The sequence below is a fragment of the Magallana gigas genome, chromosome 7 (assembly GCF_963853765.1).
Source record: "Magallana gigas chromosome 7, xbMagGiga1.1, whole genome shotgun sequence".
NCBI classification, from domain to species: Eukaryota; Metazoa; Mollusca; class Bivalvia; order Ostreida; family Ostreidae; genus Magallana; species Magallana gigas.
Genome location: NC_088859.1, coordinates 40519364 through 40540030, shown reverse-complemented (window position 1 = coordinate 40540030; position 20667 = coordinate 40519364). Strand labels below are relative to the sequence as shown.

Here is a 20667-nt window from a genome sequence, read left to right as displayed (position 1 = left end):
ATACAATTGCTCAACATTTTATTGTTCAGGGACATGAAAAGCCTAATTAACAAAATCATATTTCCTGAAATGAAAGTTACAACAAATAAATATAGAAAGCTTTATAATGTTTACCTCTACAGAGGTTGATCCAGATGTTCTTCCTAGTGAGGACACTGTCAGAGTCACTGAATACTTTTGCCCTGCAATCATGTTGTTTTTGTTCATTGTGACCGTTCCTGAAGTAGAAGCTGTCACATCAGAGCAAGCACTTGGAGATGTACTTCCCTTAAAAGCAAGAAAGAAGACAGAATATTAACAATTGGTAAATAAAATAAATTGTACATGGATAAAAATCAATTAATTCATTTATGTTTTTTATTAAATACTCACAGAGGTAATGGAGCAGGTCCAGGCATAGGTCAGGGGTGTATTATCATTGTCTCTGTCGTAAGAGGAGGTTCCATCAAGCGTCACTGAGTTTAGATTGGACACGATCAGATCATTACCACCAGCAAGGAGGGCAACAAGAGGAGACTCAATCACAGTGACAGTGTATTCATTGTTGACCTTCAGAGGAGTGTTCTCATACTGAGCCGAAACTTTGATGCAGTAATCCCCATAAGGCAATGTTTTTCCAGGAATGGATAATCTAGAACTGGAAGAAAACACTGAAGATGGCATTGAAAATGGCGTCAGGGTGACACTGCAGGATGCAGATGAAGCTGAATTGATTTCCCAGGTGTATTTGAGGGTATAATCCATACATCCATACATATCCACATCCAGTTCAAAAGCCAAAGGTGATGATTTGTAAATAGTGCGTACTGCATTACCGAGTGCCACCACATCTGGAGCGTCACATGTCAATGGCTTGATCACAAACTCCACACTCTTTGAGGCCTGACTGATTGAATTGGACACCACCAAGGTAGCTGTGTATTGTCCTGCATCTGCAAACTTCTTGAGAAGAAAGTTATTATTTGCAATCCAATTTATTGTAACTGGACCAATAAAAGTCCAGTTGTACACCACACCGACCAGATTGTTGCCTCCGACCACAAACTGTGTGCTGTAGTTGACAAATAGCACAGAATGGCTCATATCAATATGCAGGTTAGAAATAATACCAATGATTGTCATCTGGCATGTAAAAACTTTAGAATCCACTAAGTTGCTGGCATTGACAGTGACTGAGTATTTTCCTGTGGTGTCGAATATGGTAGAAAAGTTAGCTCCAGTGTGGGTTGCTCCGTTGATGACTTCCCATTGGTAGGTCACATCTGTACCAGCTGTTGTGGTAGCTAGCATTGTCAGGGAAGTGTCTTCTACAGCTTCTATATCACAACCAGACACTGAGAGATTCTGGATGACATCTTGCACTATTATGTCTGTCTCTGCAGTTAGGCTACCCAAACTGTTATTGACTGTTACCGACACAGTGTATCGTCCAGCAGATGAAAATGCATAAGCCTTTATGTTTCCTACAGTATTTGAGGTTGAGCCCTCTATGGTCCAGGTGTAGGTGAGATGTGTTGCATCTGTATTATGTACTGCAACAAGATCAATGGATTCAGAAGTTTTAGCAACAGACTTTCCTGGGCTTAACACTAGACTGTTCAGTGGAACTTGTGCATGAACAACAATTTCTGTCTGCTTAGAACTGACAGCATTTTGCACTTTCATTCGCACTGTGTAGGTTTCTGCTGATGTAAATGCATAAATGAAAGTAGTCCCAATCCTTGTGGTTATAATTGTGTTTGTAGAATCAATAATGCTCCATGTCACTGTATAAGCATCTCCTTTACCAATGATCAAAGTAAACGTCACATCTTTTCCTTTTGCAACATATGGATATGTTGTTGAGTTGATGTCATTAGAGAAAGACACATTTTCAATGGCATCCATAACTTCTTGATGGTATGTTGCTATTTTCCAGCTGACAATATTCGAAACATTGACTCTGATTGTGAAGTTCCCTTTGGTGGAAAAGAGATAATCCATGACACTGGAGACACTTGGCAAAGTTTGAGATACTCCATTCTCTTCTATTGACCATTCATATTCTCTGTCAGACCCTGATGTTACTGATACTGTTAAGCGAGCAGCAGACCCTGTGGCAATAGCTGATGACACATTGGAAGCCAGAGTGGGAGTTGAAACTTGATCTTGCACGTGAATTAAGATTTCTGAATCGGCATTCGATTTAACATTGTCAACCTCTACTTTGAGTTTATAGTCCCCTGGAACTGTAAATGGATGTGTAAAATTTTGGTCTGTGCTGGATGGTGCGGTGGAGTAAAAATTACTTTGAAGAGTCACATAGTGCTTGTAAGAATTGGAACTTGGCGGTTGGTTTACGTTTGGGAGTGCATAAAAAGTATATGCAGTTCCTGTGATGGCATACTTGTCTGCTATTAGGTCTGAAACTAAGACAACACTAGTCAGTTGATTGACAACTGTGATCTGGACTGTTGCTGACTTGACACTTATCATGTTATAGGCTGTACCATTCAGCTGGTAGTGGTCAGCAGTAGAGTATCCAGGATTGGTAATACTGAGTGTCTTAGTGTGTATTTCAGGGCAGGTGGCACAGTACTTCCACACATATCTCACATCTGAACCACCTGTGACTATCATGCTGTAATTCATGGTCTCATTCACCAGAGCAATGGTTGGCATTACAGAAGAAGACGGAAATTGAACACTTGTTATTCGAGATTGAGCAGCAATTGGAACATATATGGTTTTGCTGTCGACATCATTATAAGCAATAATGGACATAGTTCGGTTCCCTGCTCTGTACGTGTGGGAGAGACTGGAGGAACTCTGAGCAGTGGCTGGACTTCCATCAAAGTTGAAAATGAACATCAAGTCTGAACCACCTGTATAGGTAGCTGTAAATGAAGTAGAAATGGCTGCCTCTAAGAAGTAGTTACCATTGCCATCAACAACACAGGTAGCACAGGAAAGACTCAAATCCTCAACCATGGCCTGGACACTGAAGCTTGTGGTGGCTGTTTCAGAGCTGATGGGGTTGGACACATTGACAGACACAGTGTAAGTTCCCACTGATGTGAAATTCAGCAGGATGAAGTTTGTTGAACCAGTGTCATATTCCACACTGTTGTATGTCCAGACAAACTTCTGGTTTGTTCCATCAGTTATACTTGCAGTGATGGTAATGGTAACACCGGTTGTGGAGTTGATCTTGCCTGGTCCATTGTTAACCACTGACAGTCCTTGAATGTTTCGAGCCACTGTTATTGGTACTATTTTAGAAACTGTGTTGGAAATGGATGTATCAGTTGCAGTGACTGTGATGTTGTAATCACCAGCTGTGGAGTAATTATGTGTGGCCGACAATTTACCTACACCACTCTCTATGACAGAGTCCCCATAGTTCCAGGATATATTTAATTGACTGGCATCATGATGGATCAAGCTCATGTTCAAGCTGACATCAGAGTTCTGTTCCACATATCTATCATATGTTAGAGATTGGATAACCAATGTGCTAGCAGACACTGCATGAATTTCCAATATTATAGTTTGGAAGTCGATGTCATTTCTGGCAGATATTGACAAGCTGTAGGTTCCAGCAGTAGTAAATGTGTATGAACAAACATTGTTGGGAGTAAATCCTGTGTCAAACGACAAACTGGTAATTCTAAACATGAATGTCAAGCCAGTACCCCCTGTCACACTAGCTGTGTAATTTTGTTGGCTATCAAGAAGAACATATAAATCCCCATCCACTGTAAAGTTGCTGATTTTGTCTTGCACATAAATAATTACGGCATCAAAGGCAGTACTTGGTCCATTGGTAGCCACACAGGACACATTATATTCTCCTGCTGCAGTGTATGTATGCTGCTTGGTTGTGGTCGTAACATTTTCATCCAGAGCACTGCCATCACCATAGTTATAGGTGTAATAGATCAATCCATGTGTTCGTGGGGCTGAATCCATTTTAGGTGAAAACTTGGCTTTCTTTCCTGTTTCAACATAGACATTGATTGCCTGAAGATAGAAGTTTTCAATAGGATCAATTACTTCCACATCCACAGATGCATTTTGACTCACATCAAATTCATCAGTTATGATAATATAGACAGAGTAATTTCCAGCTGATGCAAAAGTAAAGTCTCTTGAGGCTGAGAATGCTGATGACCCAACGACTGTATTTGAGGTCTGTAGAGTGGTATTATCTTGTTCCCAGGTGACAGACACTACTGCTCCAACCACAGCAGTTGCTGTGGCCACAAAATTGTATGTGTATTTGGCAGCCAGATTATTCCCCAGATTTGTAAATGAGAGACCCTGAATTCCAGCTTTGTATCTGGCCTTAACTCTAATTTCTGCAGAGACATTGGTAAGTCCATCAGTAGCTGTTACCATAACCTGATAAACTGCTTTGCTTGTGAAGGTGTAAGATATAGAAGAGGAGCTGGAAGTTGAAACAGCAGTGGATCCATTGTAACTCAGGCTGTAGGAGGTGGGTGAGCCATTTGTAATGTTTGTAACAAATGAGGTTGGAGATCCAATTTCAACGATATTATCAGTGGTTGGGGTTTCCAAATACACACTTAAACCTGATAAGGGTAGCAGCACATTGACAGTAATTTGTTTGCTCTTCTGCAGAGACAAGTCATTGTACACCAACACTGTTATATTTTGAGAGACTCCAGTGCTTCTGAGGAACTTGTACAACTGGGAAGAAAAGACATATGGACGGTGGTTAGCTTGGGAACACTCTGTGGGATACTTGGTAGCAATGGCTGATGGACAGGAACTCTCAAAAGCAGCTGAGGTAACAACTCCATCCTTGGTCCAGTTGGCCATTAGATGTGTACCTTTAGTTACTCTAAACACAAAATAGGTGTCTGAGTTATCCAACACATTGACAGCTGAGGACTGCATGGCAGGGTTAATCCATGTGATTTCTCCCACTTCTTCCTCAGACTTGATAGTCGCTGTCTGAGAGCTTCCACTCAGTGTAGGAACATTAAGAGTATAAGTGTAATTGTCAGGATTTGTGAAATACTGCAGTGTGGTCGGCAGACTCTCCTGTTGTACAGAAGTGTACATCAAATTGAAATAGCAAACATGTGAGGTTGGTGAAAATGATTGCAATGTTACCTCATCATTTACATTCAGCCAAGCAGTTTGAGGAATTTCGTTATAGTTCTGGTTCCAATCCGAGCTAGTGCTGGAATCGCATTTGATCACTTCTACAGAAGCATTTGTAGCGAATGCCAAGACATCATTTTCATACACAGTAAACCCTGTGGCTGGCACACTATACTCCACCTCCCCTCCTGGAGGCAGATTGACATAGGTTTGTCCCCTTATACGATACTTTGGTTGAGAGCTGCCAACAAATGTATTGATACAATGTAAGTAAGTGGACCCTCTGTTGCTACATGTACAGGGATCAGTCTTTGGAATGCAGGAATCATAGATCAAACAGTAATCCTCATTGCTGGCACAAGACGACGTCTTAGAACAAGTTGTTGCCGTATTGACACATGATCCAAACCAACCTCCATTCTGATTGCACCCTATCAAAAGAAACAGTTCATATTTCATATCAAGCCAGCATAATAACTTGTCTATTTCTTAAAAATAACTCTTACATGTTAGAATCTGCTGAAAACAAATATTCAATGTAAATTTGCTGAAAGACTGAACAGTTGAAAAAAAAAAGGTCAAAATACCTGGAGGCATGAAATAATTTGGAGACTGACAAACTGGTTCCAACACCATTAAGGTAACAGCAATGGTCTCTGTTCTTCCAAGAGAGGTGCGGAAATTCCATGCCCTAGCCTTTCCCTCTCTATTGATCCAGAGTCCTTTAAAAATCAATGTAAATTACAGAAGACATTCATTTCACTGATCAGTTAAAACTCAGTTGTAAAGGACTGCGAACGAAAGCATTGTCTAGCCGCCTAACTAAAAGTCATTTTTTGAAAGTTGTCTAATTAAAGTAATGTAAACATTTATGTATATTTTCATTAAATATAAATGATTTGGTCAAACAAAGAACGATAACTTTGTATTTTGGGTTAAAATAGCTCATTTCATAACAGAAAATAACGGACGGAAATGTTTTTTAAAACATCTTCCCCCCCCCCCCCCCCCCCCCCCCCCCCCGTGAAACAAAAATTCCTTTTGAGGGGTATTAATTATTGTTATTTCGCATATTTTTACCAAAGGGTTTGTTGTTTCATGGGGGGGAACATATGTATACAGACCGCAATACATTCCAAAAAAAGAATTTTGCTTTGTAAATTTTCGAAAACTAATTAACAGATATGAATTAATATGAAATTTTACTTTAATATATATCATTAATATGTTATTATTAAGTTTTTATGCACATATTGGCCGCTAAATAATATTTTCCTCACTCATAGAGACCAATTTCAATGAAATTTTTTTAGACCCCGTGTTAGCAAAACTTTTGTTTAAAAATTAATAATTTGATTACAAATTTTATTTTGATATTAATTGATTAGGATTTGATAATACTTTTTAGTAGAAAACTTTGTTTTTGAATATCTGACAGGAATTCAGAAATATTTGGATGTAAAATGTAGGCGGGAAACGGGCGTAAGCGTTCGCAGTTCTTTGTGATGAAACTGTGCCGTACCAGGAAATAGATATATGATATTTCTATCTGCCACATGAGGGGTTGTACTGGATTGTAATGTGGTCAGTGAATATGGTGTGGTCATCAGGTGGGCGGTTCCTGCCACGTATGTTGGAACACTGGCCACTTCTTGAAACAGAAAATAAAAGAAATACTGTAAAATAGGGGTACACATTCAAAACTGGCTAAACAACATGGAAAGTAATATGTAAAAGAAATTTCACCTAACAACTAATGCATAAATCTTACCTCGACTGTTGTATTCACATACAGCTTGCAGTTGAACAGTGCAACTCTTGGATTGCCAGCTTCCAGCCGAATCCATACTGAAGCAGTCCACCTCTGAGGCCACTACTACGGGGTAGGATGACCAGATTTCACCATCCGCCCACTGTAACATACCCTCCATGTTCCTATCTGTAAGCCCTGTCCAAACCTCTCCAGATGTCACCACATTTGTTAACAAGAAGCTTTGTAAGGCTGCCGAGTCAATCTTGGCTAGGTGGGCTGTAGGGTCAAGGGCTGTACAGGCTGCATCGGCTGTGGCCCAGCTCTGGGTAGTGGTCAGCACCTTGTAGCAATGGTCATTGCTGCTGTATAGAGAGCCTCCAGAGTGACACTGTTTGGGTTCTGAAATTAAGAGACAATGTGAGTTTCCTCCATCAATACAAATAGTTTGGCATGCAACATTGACCATAAATTCATCCTGAATACAGTAAAACATGTTTATTACGAAGTGTCAGGGACAGGCGATTTGCTTCGTTGTAAGCATAATTCGTTATATCCATAAAGTTTACAACATGTAATTAAGTCACTGGGAATAAATATCATTTCGCTTTAAGCGTCAATTCTTTATAAGCGTGTTCACTATAACTGTGTTTTACTGTAAAAAAAAACTTAGGGATAATTCAATATCAGTGTGTACATTTCTAATATCACTTAAACAGGTTTAGATGTCAAGATTTTAGAAACTGAAACAAAACTTACTGCTCTGACATATGACATTGTATGTATTGCTACAATCTGTGCCTTGTAGGTCATTGGTTAGCTTGGATATGTACACACAATTTCCCAAGCCTGCATTTGTAACATCTGTGGTAGTGAAGTATGCCTTTGCACCAGAGCTCCAATAGTATTCTGTTCCTGATTTTTGGGCATCCAAATATATTCCATTAGTTACTGTAAAAAAATAAAAATATATTTTTATTTATGGTACAGATTGATAAAACAGAAGATTTACCATTTTAACATTTAAATATCTGCCCAAGTACATGTACAATGTATATTTTCAATTAATACATTTTAGTTAATGCTGAAAATGAATCACCATTTACCAATCCATCTACAGAAAATTATTTCCTTTTTTCCTACTTAAAACAAGTCCATAAAATGCATTCAAAAAGTTTACCTGATCCTCCAAACTGTGTGAGAGCATAAGTTAGTTCTGAAGGAAAATGGATGGACAACATCATGTCTGGTGAGCACTGTGAGACACCTTGGGTATGGGTGTGTACACCAGTAGCCAACGCCAAGCACCTGCCGTGGTACTCTTGTAAACTGTTGCATCCACCACCTACATTAACACAAGTATGCAAAATGAAATCTAACGTAAAATAACTTTGTCTGAATCCACAAAAGATAGCAATTACTATTTCAATTAAAATATATTTACTTGAAAACAAAATGGTATGATCTGAAATATTCATAATTAGTTATCAAGTGCTCAATTATTTTGACATTAGAGCTTAAAGATGAATAGATTGCAAACTTAGCCATCTTAGATATAATTTTTGCTATGCAGGTACCGGTATATAGTTAATTTGGAAATAATCAATTTCTGGTATCTGTTATTAATTCAAAAGCCATATAACAGGGGTTTAAAGTTTTCATTTTCAATTAAATGAAACACTTTTGATATATTAATGCTTCAAAGCAATTTAAAAAAACACAATCTATTTTTAACTACCGGTATACCTGAAATGGAGGTAATGTTGTCATCTGGAGATCTGCTCCATTTGTACTCCAGTTTGTGAGCCATGGTAAACACAGCTGCAATGGCTGATGCACTAGATTCATAGTCAACATAAGCAGGGCTCTGGATAGAGGGAGTTATCAGTGCTGTTGGGGGGACTACATCCACCGTGATAGATCCAGAAGAGTACCCTCCTTGAGTGGAGAGAATTCCCACTGTAAGAGTGTAAGTTCCTGGCAACAAGTATGTGTAGGAATTGGAGCAATACTGCAGGGAGACCATCTTTGTCTGGGGTATGGCAGTATCTCCAAAATACCAAGTGTAAGAGTTGATGGTCCGAAGACTCACACGAGCTGTGAACATGTATGACTGGCCAGCCGTGATAGTCCCTACAGGATCAAATTTCAGTCCACTCTTAACCTGGAACACATCGCTGGCATAAGTCTTGGTGATGGTACCTAAGGTTCCTGAACATTGTATGTTATCGTTACTGCTGTAAGTTTTTGAGGTGCAGTAACAGTCTCCATACCCTATCAACTCATTCCCACACAGACACACTCCTGATGCAATTACACCATAAGTGGCATTGTTGTCGAAACAGTTTTCAATGCAGTCTTGAACAACTGATGTAGTAGCACTGGATGAAAACGAAACAGGCACCTTTCTATCTTCCTCCAAGTCATTGTAGCAGGAAGCAAAGGTATCCGGACCTATAAAATTAACAATAGAAAATTTATACATCTTTTAACAATGCTTTGTAAAATAACTGCAGGAAAATATCATTTCTCTTAGCTTTTCCCTACAATTTTAATTTTGATGATCATTTTTATTTCAATAAAATATTATAAATAGCATCTGATTCAGTAATTCAAACAAAATATACCTAATTTGATTTACTGTTAAAATTTATAATTGAAATTGAAAATAATAAACAAAGTAAAAGACAACATCATCTATCTTCATTCCTGAAAATAAAAACTCTTGGATCTCTGAAAATGTAATTTAATACTGAAAAATTTATAAATAAAATCTATATGTTGACTTCTTGATTTTTGAAATTATATATCATATAGTCCTTTTTTAAAAAGGGTAAACTAATAAAATAATATTCACTTCAAAATGCAATAAAGCAATGCCTGTATATAGTTCTATATGACTTTTTTCAACAAGAATTTAAATGGAAGCATGCATTTTTTAAATTCAATACCAGTATTTGATAATTTCTGCCTTTGAAATTTATCTAAGGAGATAGTTTATCACTATAATATGCAAACTTAGATTTTTCCCTTAACACGACAGGTTCATTTTCACTAAATCCAAAACATCCCAGTTTGTTAGTCCTACAACTGAACACCCCAATTAATGTGAATTAGTGATTGTTATTTGTTAGTAATTAAAGGCGCTAAGCAGCAGGGTTGTCCATGCACAGACACCATTTATCGATAATCATATTAATAATCATATTTCATATTTTGTTTATTCAGCCCTAACAATCAAAATAACAACTGAAGCAATGTGAAAAAGCAAATACTGTTTACAGCTGGCAATTAAATGTATCCCAGTAAGGATGCAAATAATCAACATATTTATCAAATTATTTACAAGCAACAAAAAGCATTACGCTACTTAAAAAGCTGCATCAAAAAGCTGCATCAAGCAAGCCATGCTCATGCATCATACTGCAACGCTGACTGTGATATTAATTTTTCATGATTATCAAAATAAAGATGCAAATAATGGATCTATAGCCATCAGTGTAAGAATGCTAGCCAAGTTTCATGGGAATAGCATTGATAAAGCTTTCTAGAAATATCAAAACTGGGATTTGGGATCCAGGGGATCAGGATCATAGAAACATGCCGGGTATAGAAACTAACCTACATTAGAAATTTAAAACTTCTAAAAATTACTGTTAAAATAATAACAAATATGAAGGGGAAAACATACACAAGAATATCCAATGGAAATTAACAATATAGTCCAAAAACAATTTTTCATGAACTTGATTCTTACTGCCAACATTATTTGTTTTTTATGCAATTTTACAAATAGTATGTATGAAAATGAATCAGAAATTCTTTTTAAATAAGGAAAATATTTTTTTTATGAAGTATAGTGAATAATTACAGAGATCTGATCTACCATAATAGTAAAATGAAAAAAAAATCTACTTGGGACAAAAATACCAAAAATCGCTTGGCAGAGTCCAGTAGAATATTATCATTCTTTTTGTTTATATATGTAATACTGACCTAACTATGAAAACTTAACCAAAAAAATCAAAAAGAGTCTGATTTATTTGGGCAGTCAACAGTCTCTTTGACTACAATTACAGCAGGAACTTTCCTGGATCTGTTTGGGAGGTGGGGAAATTAACACTTGACTAGCCGACTACTTCCACTGAAGACTCACCAACACACCCGTGGATGGGGTGATGTGATGTGGAGCTACACGGAGGTTTCCTGGTGTCTCTTTTGGACTTAGCATGTCTGCACTCCACCACTGTTAACGTATTAAATATAAAAGCACACTGGGTTAGACAACAATGAAATTTCAGTTGAAGCACAGATGTGACAGGGTTGATTGGGAGGAAGGAGGATACATGTATAATGTACTAGTATCCACAGTAGGACACTGGGGGAGGAGTTGGACTTTACAGACAAAGACATTGAAAGCATGCAGATATTATACATTTTCTTCAGTATTAGATGATAAAATAGCTGCATCATAACAAATGCATATTTTATGATGTATAGCTTAGTTGAATGAAATTGATATTAAAATCATTAAATGTTATTCTTAGTGTATGAACTGAAATTTGCGCACGCTGATTTAGTTCAAGCTGTGTAAATTTATTTGATTGCTTCACAGTGCTGCGCTTTTGCAAAAAATCCGCTTATATTTAATGTTAATTTTGCAGTTAGAATATGCACAATTATTATTAATACATGCATTAAATTGTCAGTAGACTTGTTACAAAAGTTACATTGTGGTTTCATTCATATTTTCAAGGATTTAGTTTTACTTAAGTGTCAAGATTAATTATGAAATTTATTGACAATAGTCAAAACAATTATTTCTTATAATGTTTCATAATTTGTTGAACATTTGGAATGTATATTCCGTGAATCATCTCTACATCAACAACATCCTTCATAACAATGAAACCACAGAACATGTATTTATATACATGTAGTTTGAGCATTTTGCTTAAATTGCTAGTAAAGTGATAAAATATTCCTTAAACAGCTATTCATGCAATCTTTTCTATACATCAACTTAAAAGATATGTCTATAAAACCTGTTTGAATCAAGAATTTCATTTTTTATGTTATGTTATACTAGATATAATTCATTTGTACATCGATCTCCACCACCTTTTCAATAAGACACACTGGTAAATGTGTATACCTATCTTTCCAGGTTAAATTCACTTTAATTTTTAAGTTTTAAGCTAAACACGTATATATTTCAACACTCATACATGTTTATTTCCTTTACCACTCACAAAATATATGTACAATCACAATGTGTTTCAATATAGCTGATATTTACCTCTGCTGTAAACTATCCTAGGTTTTTATCAACCACCCATGTAAGTATATAGACCTGCCCCTCACATTTAACAAAACCATTTTCACACCAATAAAATATTGATTTTTTTTAATACATGATGGACCATGATTATTACTCCTAAAATCAGTGTGAAAATGGCTCCTTTGTGCCACAATAACCTGTGCCCATGCAAAGGTCAATTAGTGCATTTCAAGTCTACCACACTTTTCAATTATTTTGCATAATAACTTTTCAACTTGTCATTAATATTTATTTATTCATACTGTGAGAAAATTTCAGGATAAAAACAAAATTGACATGTTTAATACAATTTTCAGGCAATTTCAGTATAAATCAGTGCATGAATTGGTGTACTTTTACAAATTCCTGCAAAAATTTGATAATTGACTGTTTAAACATATGTTTCCACAAACAAAGTTGTTAGAAAATAAATCATGAAATGTTTGGATGTAACACAAAATAAAAACAACAAAACTTTGGGATATTTGGGGAGGGGGAAGTGTTAACACAAGAATTACAAGTGTGGTAGATTGAAATCCCAATACCTCTCCTGTCCCTGCATTAGTCCATGTTTTAGTCTTACCCTTTGAACGCTTTTTTCTAGCATGCATTACTAAATATTTTTGGATGATTTTCCGGAATTTTCGCCGACGTTGAGGAACATAACGCAATGTGTACTGACAATTTGACACTAGAATGGGTACAGAAAATAAAGATTAAATAATTATGATTTCCATATTGGTATATTTTCCTTTAACTTAATATACTTTTCTATCTGCCTATGAATGCTTTGTCCTTGTGAAAGTTTATGGGGACTATCAAAGTAATTTTGGAGAATACATATCTATACTAAAATGGATGATTTGTTACCCCTGTTAATTTGAGAAAAGCACACAAGAGGAATGGAGTTTTAACTTCTACTTGGGGCTTATGTATCAGAAATAGATAGAAATAAAAGCAGCAGGGGTTGAAATGGTCACAGAACAAAACCGCCCTACACCTTCTTACCAGGGGCGCGTCTTAATCTAATTTTGGCCAGGCATGATGCAGGATTTTGCTTTGTCTTGCAAAGACATGCTAGAAATTTACATAATTTCAAATACAATTCAAATGAGAAAGTACAAAATTATATTAATTGCAATTGCTCAGTTAATGTATATACAGTGACTATCCTAATAAAGATCAAGCATTTCAGGATAAGCAAATTTCTATTTAAAAAATTAAAACAAAGAAATAGAAATTAAAAAAAAAACATATCTAATTTAAACAAAATATATTCATTCATGTGTAATATGAATTCTAAAATACAAAAATTACCAAGAAAGATTAAGCATGGCAAATTGATGCCAACATGCAATTTTAGTATGGCATTTAGAAAGAACATAAAATAAAAATAAAAAAGGTTAAAAAAAATTGAAAATATGGATAACCTTGAAATTTTCCCCTTCCTATCCCATCCCCAAAGAAAATCAAAACTGGAGAATAAATTGAAGATTTTCCCAATAGTACTTTTCGATTGATAAAACTCATAGGCTAATTAATTATACATGTATAAGTCTAATAGTTTGTAAAATTAATATAGATCAATATTCTCAATAATATAGAAATTAATTTTTATTGACTGAAAATAATTCAAGGAATCCCATACTCAATCTTTATCTAAATCAGTATCAAAATGCAAATAGTAAACTCATTAATAAAAAATTATCCAAAAAAGTAAAAAAAAAAAAAAAAAAAAAAAAAAGACTTGTATCTGTGAGAACAATAACAAATTCTTGTAAAGTTACTAGGTGATCTTCTGTGTGTAGTGTACAATACAATACATCAAACAGCGCTGAGTACTTACACCAATGGGCAGTACTGTTCAGATTAAACATTGGCACATCCATCATATTGCTGCACCTGATATTCTCTTTGTCGACTAGAACAAGGCCAGAGGAAGTCTCCAACTCGATGAGCTTTTCGTAAAACACTTTGAGACTACAGGTACACTCCCATGGGTTTCCTCCCAAACTTCTACAATTCGTAAAGCAAATGTGACAGTCATTTTATTTTTGTCAAAAATAGAAAGGAATTCTCTCTGATATGTCTTGAGCAACAACTGTTACTTCAATAATTCATTCATAAAGCTGATCTAAACCATATACCTTTGTGCTTTTACATCATTACATGCTTCTAAAGAGCAATCTTGCATTTTGTGCAAATGTGAGAAAAACATTGCTTTACAGTGCTCCATGTCACACCATTTCTAAATCATTCAGCAGTTTTACTGGATACCATCCTTAACCAATAATTCATAATCATTTAAGACCTAGTGGCTGTGATCAATAGATTTAATTTGTAAATTCTTAGAGAGAAATGAAGGTAAAAGAGGCAAAGAAAACTTTAGAATTTAATAAAATTATTTTTTACTTATTTTTACTATAATAATTTAAAAACATACACTGGTTGTGTAACATGATATTTTGTTTGGTTAAAAATCCAAAAAATTTTTTTAAAAAAAATTCTAGCATCCGAGCAGATAAACACACCTATGAAAATGTTTATTTTATTGCCTATATGAGTTGAAATTATGGTAAATTGTGGTAATGGTTTTGAGAGAGAGAGAGAGAGAGACAGAGACAGAGAGAGAACTTGAGATTATAATTATTGATTTGCCCAATACAACTTACAAATTTTGGAGATTTGGCAGTTGATCCAGCACAGCAGGATCCATACTTGTTATCAGGTTCCCTGTCAGATCCCTGCAGTAAAATCATTTTATAGGCTTTGTTATATTTTATAGTCCCCTGTTATGATAATACTATATATAGGAGACTCAAAGAAACCCCTCTAACATTCATTTTGCAGAAAAGAGTGAAGTTTTGTGATGAACATAGAAACTGACAATGGGCTTGATCAGTATAAGCTCAAAAACATGCAGGTATTAGTTGAAGTCACTTCAGATTTGCACCTGTTCCAAACTAATTAAGCTATTACATGTACTTACAACTGTAATAACGTAGTCACCAAGTTTGTAGCTGAAACACTGGTTAGTTTATTGTAGGACAGGTCCCTGAAAGAAATCAATTAAAAAATGTTAATTAACATTTCCTAAATTTTGTTGAATTAACTTTCTTTCCCCTTCAACTACATTACTTTGCATTCATCATTTACTTTGCAAAATAGATTTCCATCTGTATTTTAAAAAAAAATTCCTGATTTATATGATATGAATATGTTTTTTACTATTTAACTGAGAAATACAAAATGCAAATAAATTGTAATATCTAATCAAACTGAATCACACACCCAGGTATGTTACATATTATCCGAGTCAGTAATATAGAGAACCATTTATATACACCAAAGCTAATAGGTAAAAAAGGCAAAAATTTGTATACATGTATTGAAATAGATCCATTTCTGAATATATAATGACTGCATGTACTGAAAAGAAGACAAAACAGACTGCATCTTTTAAGTATAATGCCATGCGTTAAGGTAGTACACAACAGGTAATCAAATATCATCATCATATTCATTTTTTGCTTGTCTAACTTCAAAATTTGTTTTCATTTTGTATGTAACATAAATAAATTAAGTTGAACATAATTTTGGCCTACATATTGTATGAGATATACCCTGGTAGATAATCAGACTGATGAGACGGCATCAAAAATGTCAAAAGTTATATCAATTTTATGATACTACAAATGATTGCTATGTTTAAGTATGTTGTGTATAGAGGTAATATATTTTATCAATAACTTGGTAAAATATTCTGTGAGTACAAAAAAACCCAGAACATATAGTTCCTAATTTATATGAATTTATTTTAAGAAGATATGAGATTAACTGTGTTTTGTACTACCTTAAGTGTGCAAAAAATACATTGCATGCATGCATGCAGCTCTGACTAGTGGAAGAAATGCAACAGCTCTCATCAGGAAATTCAATTGTACATGTTTATTAATTTTCTTAAAGTCATGGTAAGTGGAAAAAGCATATTACTATGAAATCATTAGGTTTCGTGAAGGCTCAATTTTCGTGGTATTTAAGTGCAGCACTTAGCCACAAATTTACATCCTCAATGAAAAGCAATTATAAATGATTTAGCTTTCCTAATGAAACTGAAAACAATCAATGATCAATGAAATCACATTCCCACAAATAAGCAAAAAACTCACAATCCCTGAAAATTGGCCCCCACAAAATTAAATAATTTCATGATAATACAAAAAATCTCAAAGCTAGATCTTAATGAATTACATAATGATGTTCAGATAAACACTGCGTGTACAATTTACTTGGCTTAAAACATTCACTGCCCATTTCATATACAGTCAAACCTTGTTATCTCGAACTAGATGGGACTGGTTAAAAACTTCGAGATTTCTGAGTTTTCAAGATATCAAGAGTAAAATACTTGAAAGTTTAAATGTTTGGGACCTAAAAATCACTTTGACATATCCATGGTATTCGAGATATTGGTGTTCGAGATACCGAAGTTCAACTGTACATACATATTAGAACATTAAAATATAAAAAACAGCATGAGACTGTACAAAATTTATTCATTCTACTCTACACTATAATATCAAAAGAAATCATTAAAAATTAATATTCTATCTATTGGTGTCTAAATTCATAAAATTACTAAACCCCCAAAGTGGACTTAAGAAAAAAAATAAAAGAAGTAGTGAATGTATACAAATGAACACAAGAAATAGAATTACATATAATAATGATATCGACGAACAATTTGATCCTAAGCATAAATATTCCAACACCATTCAAAGCAAAGGAGAAAAAAAACATCAATATCTAGTGAAGATTATTTGAAAAGTTCAGTAGATATTGCTCCATATTAATCTCATGAAGAGAGTACAACTGGACAATAAAGTATATCTGGACATGAAGTAATTTGACTTTCTTAATAAAGATCAAGGCCAGGGAAATGAAAGAGACTATTTTGGTATTTTAACATGTAAGCTTCACATACATGTATGCTATTCCCATTCATGATTAATTCTAAATTAATTTTAAATGCATATAGATACATGAAAAGGTAATTCTAATTTTTTAATTAGTGTGTACCATCATGAAAAAGTACAGAAACACAGGAAGTCTTCTAGCAAACATAATGAAACCAAAAACTTGAAGTGAATGCTGATGGATGTAAAAATGAAGACCAATCATATCAGAAAATATTTGTGTCAGGTCATAAGAGGTCAAGGAGCAAATAGAAAATGAAACTTCCCTGATTTCATGTGCTTCATTCATCAAATTTGTAAGAGAAATTACAGAACCAATCACTTAGTATGTAGTAATTAATTAGACCAATACTATCAAGGTGAATTTTGAGCTTAAAACATATCAGAATATCAATTGCAATTGCACCTCTCTCTAAAAAAAAAAAATTATTATTATCATAAAATTGAGACATAATCTGACATTTCAACTGAATGTTTGTTCATGCTGCCCATCTTCATGGCTTCTTTCTTTAAATACATGTAAATACAACATATATACCGGTATTTACCAGTGCAATGAGTGTAAAATTCCAAAGACTATCATAAATCTTTTTCTCAATTTCCACTACAATATTCAGTACTTATCAGAAATTAATGACAACAGCTAATAAGATTCATAAAAAGCAGAAAATGCATATTCTAATGAAAATATACATCAGACATCTACAAAGCAAATGAAAAAAGAGAAGGAAAAAAATCAAAGATAAAGGGGAGACCAATAGGTGTAGTTACTTACATATACAATACTCTCTGGTCGTCCAAATCCAGTGAACTCAAATCATTGTTACTGATTATGCTGGAAATTATATGGCATGGTCAAATAACAGCTTAGTTCAGGCAAATGAGAACATAACTTGGGGAGGAAGGGTAGAAGGGTATACTGCTGCACAAGAGCATGAGTTTCAGTGTTGCTGCTATTTGGCTAACTTTACTGTGTGCAAATGGGCACATGCCTGGACTTAACACAGTATATTTTATTTACACTTGACATATCTGCTCCACTGGCAACCCTGAATCACATTTTTTAGGTCAGTTTCACACACAAGGCAATATGATATGAAATTTGCAGATGACTTTGTTGCATAATCATTTGATACATGAGAAAAAATAATTTGGGGGTTATTTCTCTATATAACTGCACTGGAGTCAAGAGAAATGATAAAGATTTGCTGCACACCAATTAGTATGCTTTGGTACTGCAGTTCTATCTAGTCTATAATTGCTGTTGTGTGGTTTTGCATATAATACACTACTGCATGTCAGTAAGCTGATGATATCATAGCAGAGAGATCATTAAGGCTGCACACCCTACTGAACATTATGTGCCTACATATCTTGCTGCTGTGAAAAGTGGGTCTGCTTCAGTGTCATTTACAGTAGTTTTAAAATAAATCCACAAAAAATTACATATTCTTTATCTATTCAGTGACTCTGGAAATTAATTGTAATGAAAAATTACTTTCAAAGTAAAAAAAAAAATCCAAGTATATACAGCTTACTTATCATAATTCAAGAAATTGGTTTATTCTTAATAATTGACCTTTGAATTATTGATATGCTAATAACAACAAAACTTTTTAAATCATTGAGCACACAATCTCTATGGTAATCACTGTCTACAAACATAACACACATCAGAGGGACTTCAAATCTCTTTACAGTCAAAGCATCTAATTTTGAACACCAATTTCAAACTGATAGAAAGCACCCAGTTTTGAGTGAGGTTTGATACTTACAATTTCTTTAGAACTATGTTTTGTCTGAACATATTGGTTGAGAGGGTGTCAATCTTGTTGTAACTCACATCACTGAAAACACACACCACGTGATTATTATAACATCATAGCAGTTAGAACATAAAATCAACAAAAAAGCCCAAGCATGAATCATTTGCAATACTTACATTGTTTCAATGTGCCATAATTCTTTTAAGAAATTTTCTTTGAGACTTGTTAATTCTAAATGGCTGATGTTTCTAGAATGAGCAAAATGAGTGTTAACTGACATCATCACTTCAACATAATACAAACTAAACATTAAAGCCAGACATCTGGATCATATTAATCGGCATACACTGCTTTTCAGCAATCACAAATACCACAATAGTTGCAACATATACACTCTGTATTTGTACAAATTGAGCATTTGTTATTTGTTTATTAACATGTTTAAGAGGGCTGATGGCTGTGGCCATTTTTAGACCATATTGGTCTTCTTTACAAGAAGAGATCTACCAGTATATGAAATATATAGATAAATACCAAAATTTTAAAGATAAAATGTATAGCTGATTTTTTTCTTTACTAAATAAAAGTTTATAGCTTAAGAAATCATAACTTTAAATATTAGGTAGACCAGCATGATGATAAATTGGTTGACCATCCACCCTCCTCAATGACATGTACACGTTAGTCAATCTTAATCACAGTTGACATTATAAAAAACAAAGACTACTGCACAAAACATATTTCACTGAGTACTCACAGGTGTTTGATGGTGTTAAGAGATGATTTGAAGATGTTGTTGGAGAACTCAGAGATATGATTGGATGATAAATCTCTGGAAAAGACAAGAACATAGCAAAAATAATAATATTTATATTGAAATCAGAATAAATCAATATCTTTACTTCTATGAATTTTTAAGCACAAGTATGCATATAAGAAAGGGCAATAATTCTTTACAACTTCAGTTTGTGTTTGACTATTGACTGTTTATCATCAATCAAATAAAATTTAAATCTGTTCAATTCAATACATCTACCAATCACGTATTAATTATGACCAAGAGAAAAAGCAATTGCTCCTTTTTAAAACAATACTTACAGCGTGATGAGGTCTGTAAGATCATTGAATGTACCGACTTCTATCGAACTAATATTATTCCCCTGCAGACTTCTGCAAATAATCAAAATACATAATGTATTATAAATATCATAGAATATATCATTTGATACTTCAAACATGTCAAAGTTTCAGTTTCACACACTTGTGTTGATATGAAAATTAAACTTCCAGTACATAAAAGGAGAAATACAGGTACAATACCAATACTGTAAGGGTATCTTTATGTTGATATACATTATTTATGTTTTCCAATTAATTATTTTTCCTCAATACCAAGTTAATAAATTTTAAGATATTTCCATTTGCTTTCTTTATCTATTATCAACAAGATCTTTTTTGCAGAAACCATCATAGTAGGTTCAACTTTCTGTCTATATCAATTTGCATTTTATGAAATCAAAATGTTAAAACTTACAAGTCTAGCAGGTTCGTCAAAAAACTTATGTTACTCCTTGGCACTTCCTTAATGTCATTATTTGTCATAACTCTGAAATTCAAAATACAGACATATTAAACAAACTTTTCCAATGCAATTTCAATTTACATTTACACATGACATTGTCATGATGTTGACACAATATATTCAGAAGGACAAACCAATTTCGCTTGTGCAGGTATATCACG

The 20667-nt window shown here is 34.3% G+C and overlaps 1 protein-coding gene across 8 annotated transcripts in view; it reads right to left on the bottom strand.

Annotated features, from left to right (window-relative positions):
- The window catches only part of LOC105338325 (polycystin-1), a 47956-nt gene that overhangs the window by 15738 nt on the left and 11551 nt on the right, over window positions 1-20667 (bottom strand). For 3 of the 8 annotated variants that reach the window (XM_066067096.1, XM_066067103.1, XM_066067097.1), the window contains exons 3-20: window positions 20459-20530; window positions 20023-20094; window positions 19682-19756; window positions 19101-19172; window positions 18934-19005; window positions 17934-17993; window positions 15172-15237; window positions 14855-14926; window positions 14029-14198; window positions 12766-12873; window positions 8609-9316; window positions 8043-8207; window positions 7622-7813; window positions 6884-7264; window positions 6635-6763; window positions 5700-5834; window positions 373-5543; window positions 115-267 (exon numbers count right to left, since the gene is read on the bottom strand). In XM_066067096.1, the coding sequence (XP_065923168.1) occupies window positions 115-267; window positions 373-5543; window positions 5700-5834; window positions 6635-6763; window positions 6884-7264; window positions 7622-7813; window positions 8043-8207; window positions 8609-9316; window positions 12766-12873; window positions 14029-14198; window positions 14855-14926; window positions 15172-15237; window positions 17934-17993; window positions 18934-19005; window positions 19101-19172; window positions 19682-19756; window positions 20023-20094; window positions 20459-20530 (7873 nt within the window). Of the gene's footprint in view, window positions 1-114; window positions 268-372; window positions 5544-5699; window positions 5835-6634; window positions 6764-6883; window positions 7265-7621; window positions 7814-8042; window positions 8208-8608; window positions 9317-11018; window positions 11109-12765; window positions 12874-14028; window positions 14199-14854; window positions 14927-15171; window positions 15238-17933; window positions 17994-18933; window positions 19006-19100; window positions 19173-19681; window positions 19757-20022; window positions 20095-20458; window positions 20531-20667 lie in introns of all 8 variants that reach the window. The other 5 variants (XM_066067099.1, XM_066067101.1, XM_066067100.1 and 2 more) reach the window with 5 other exon arrangements.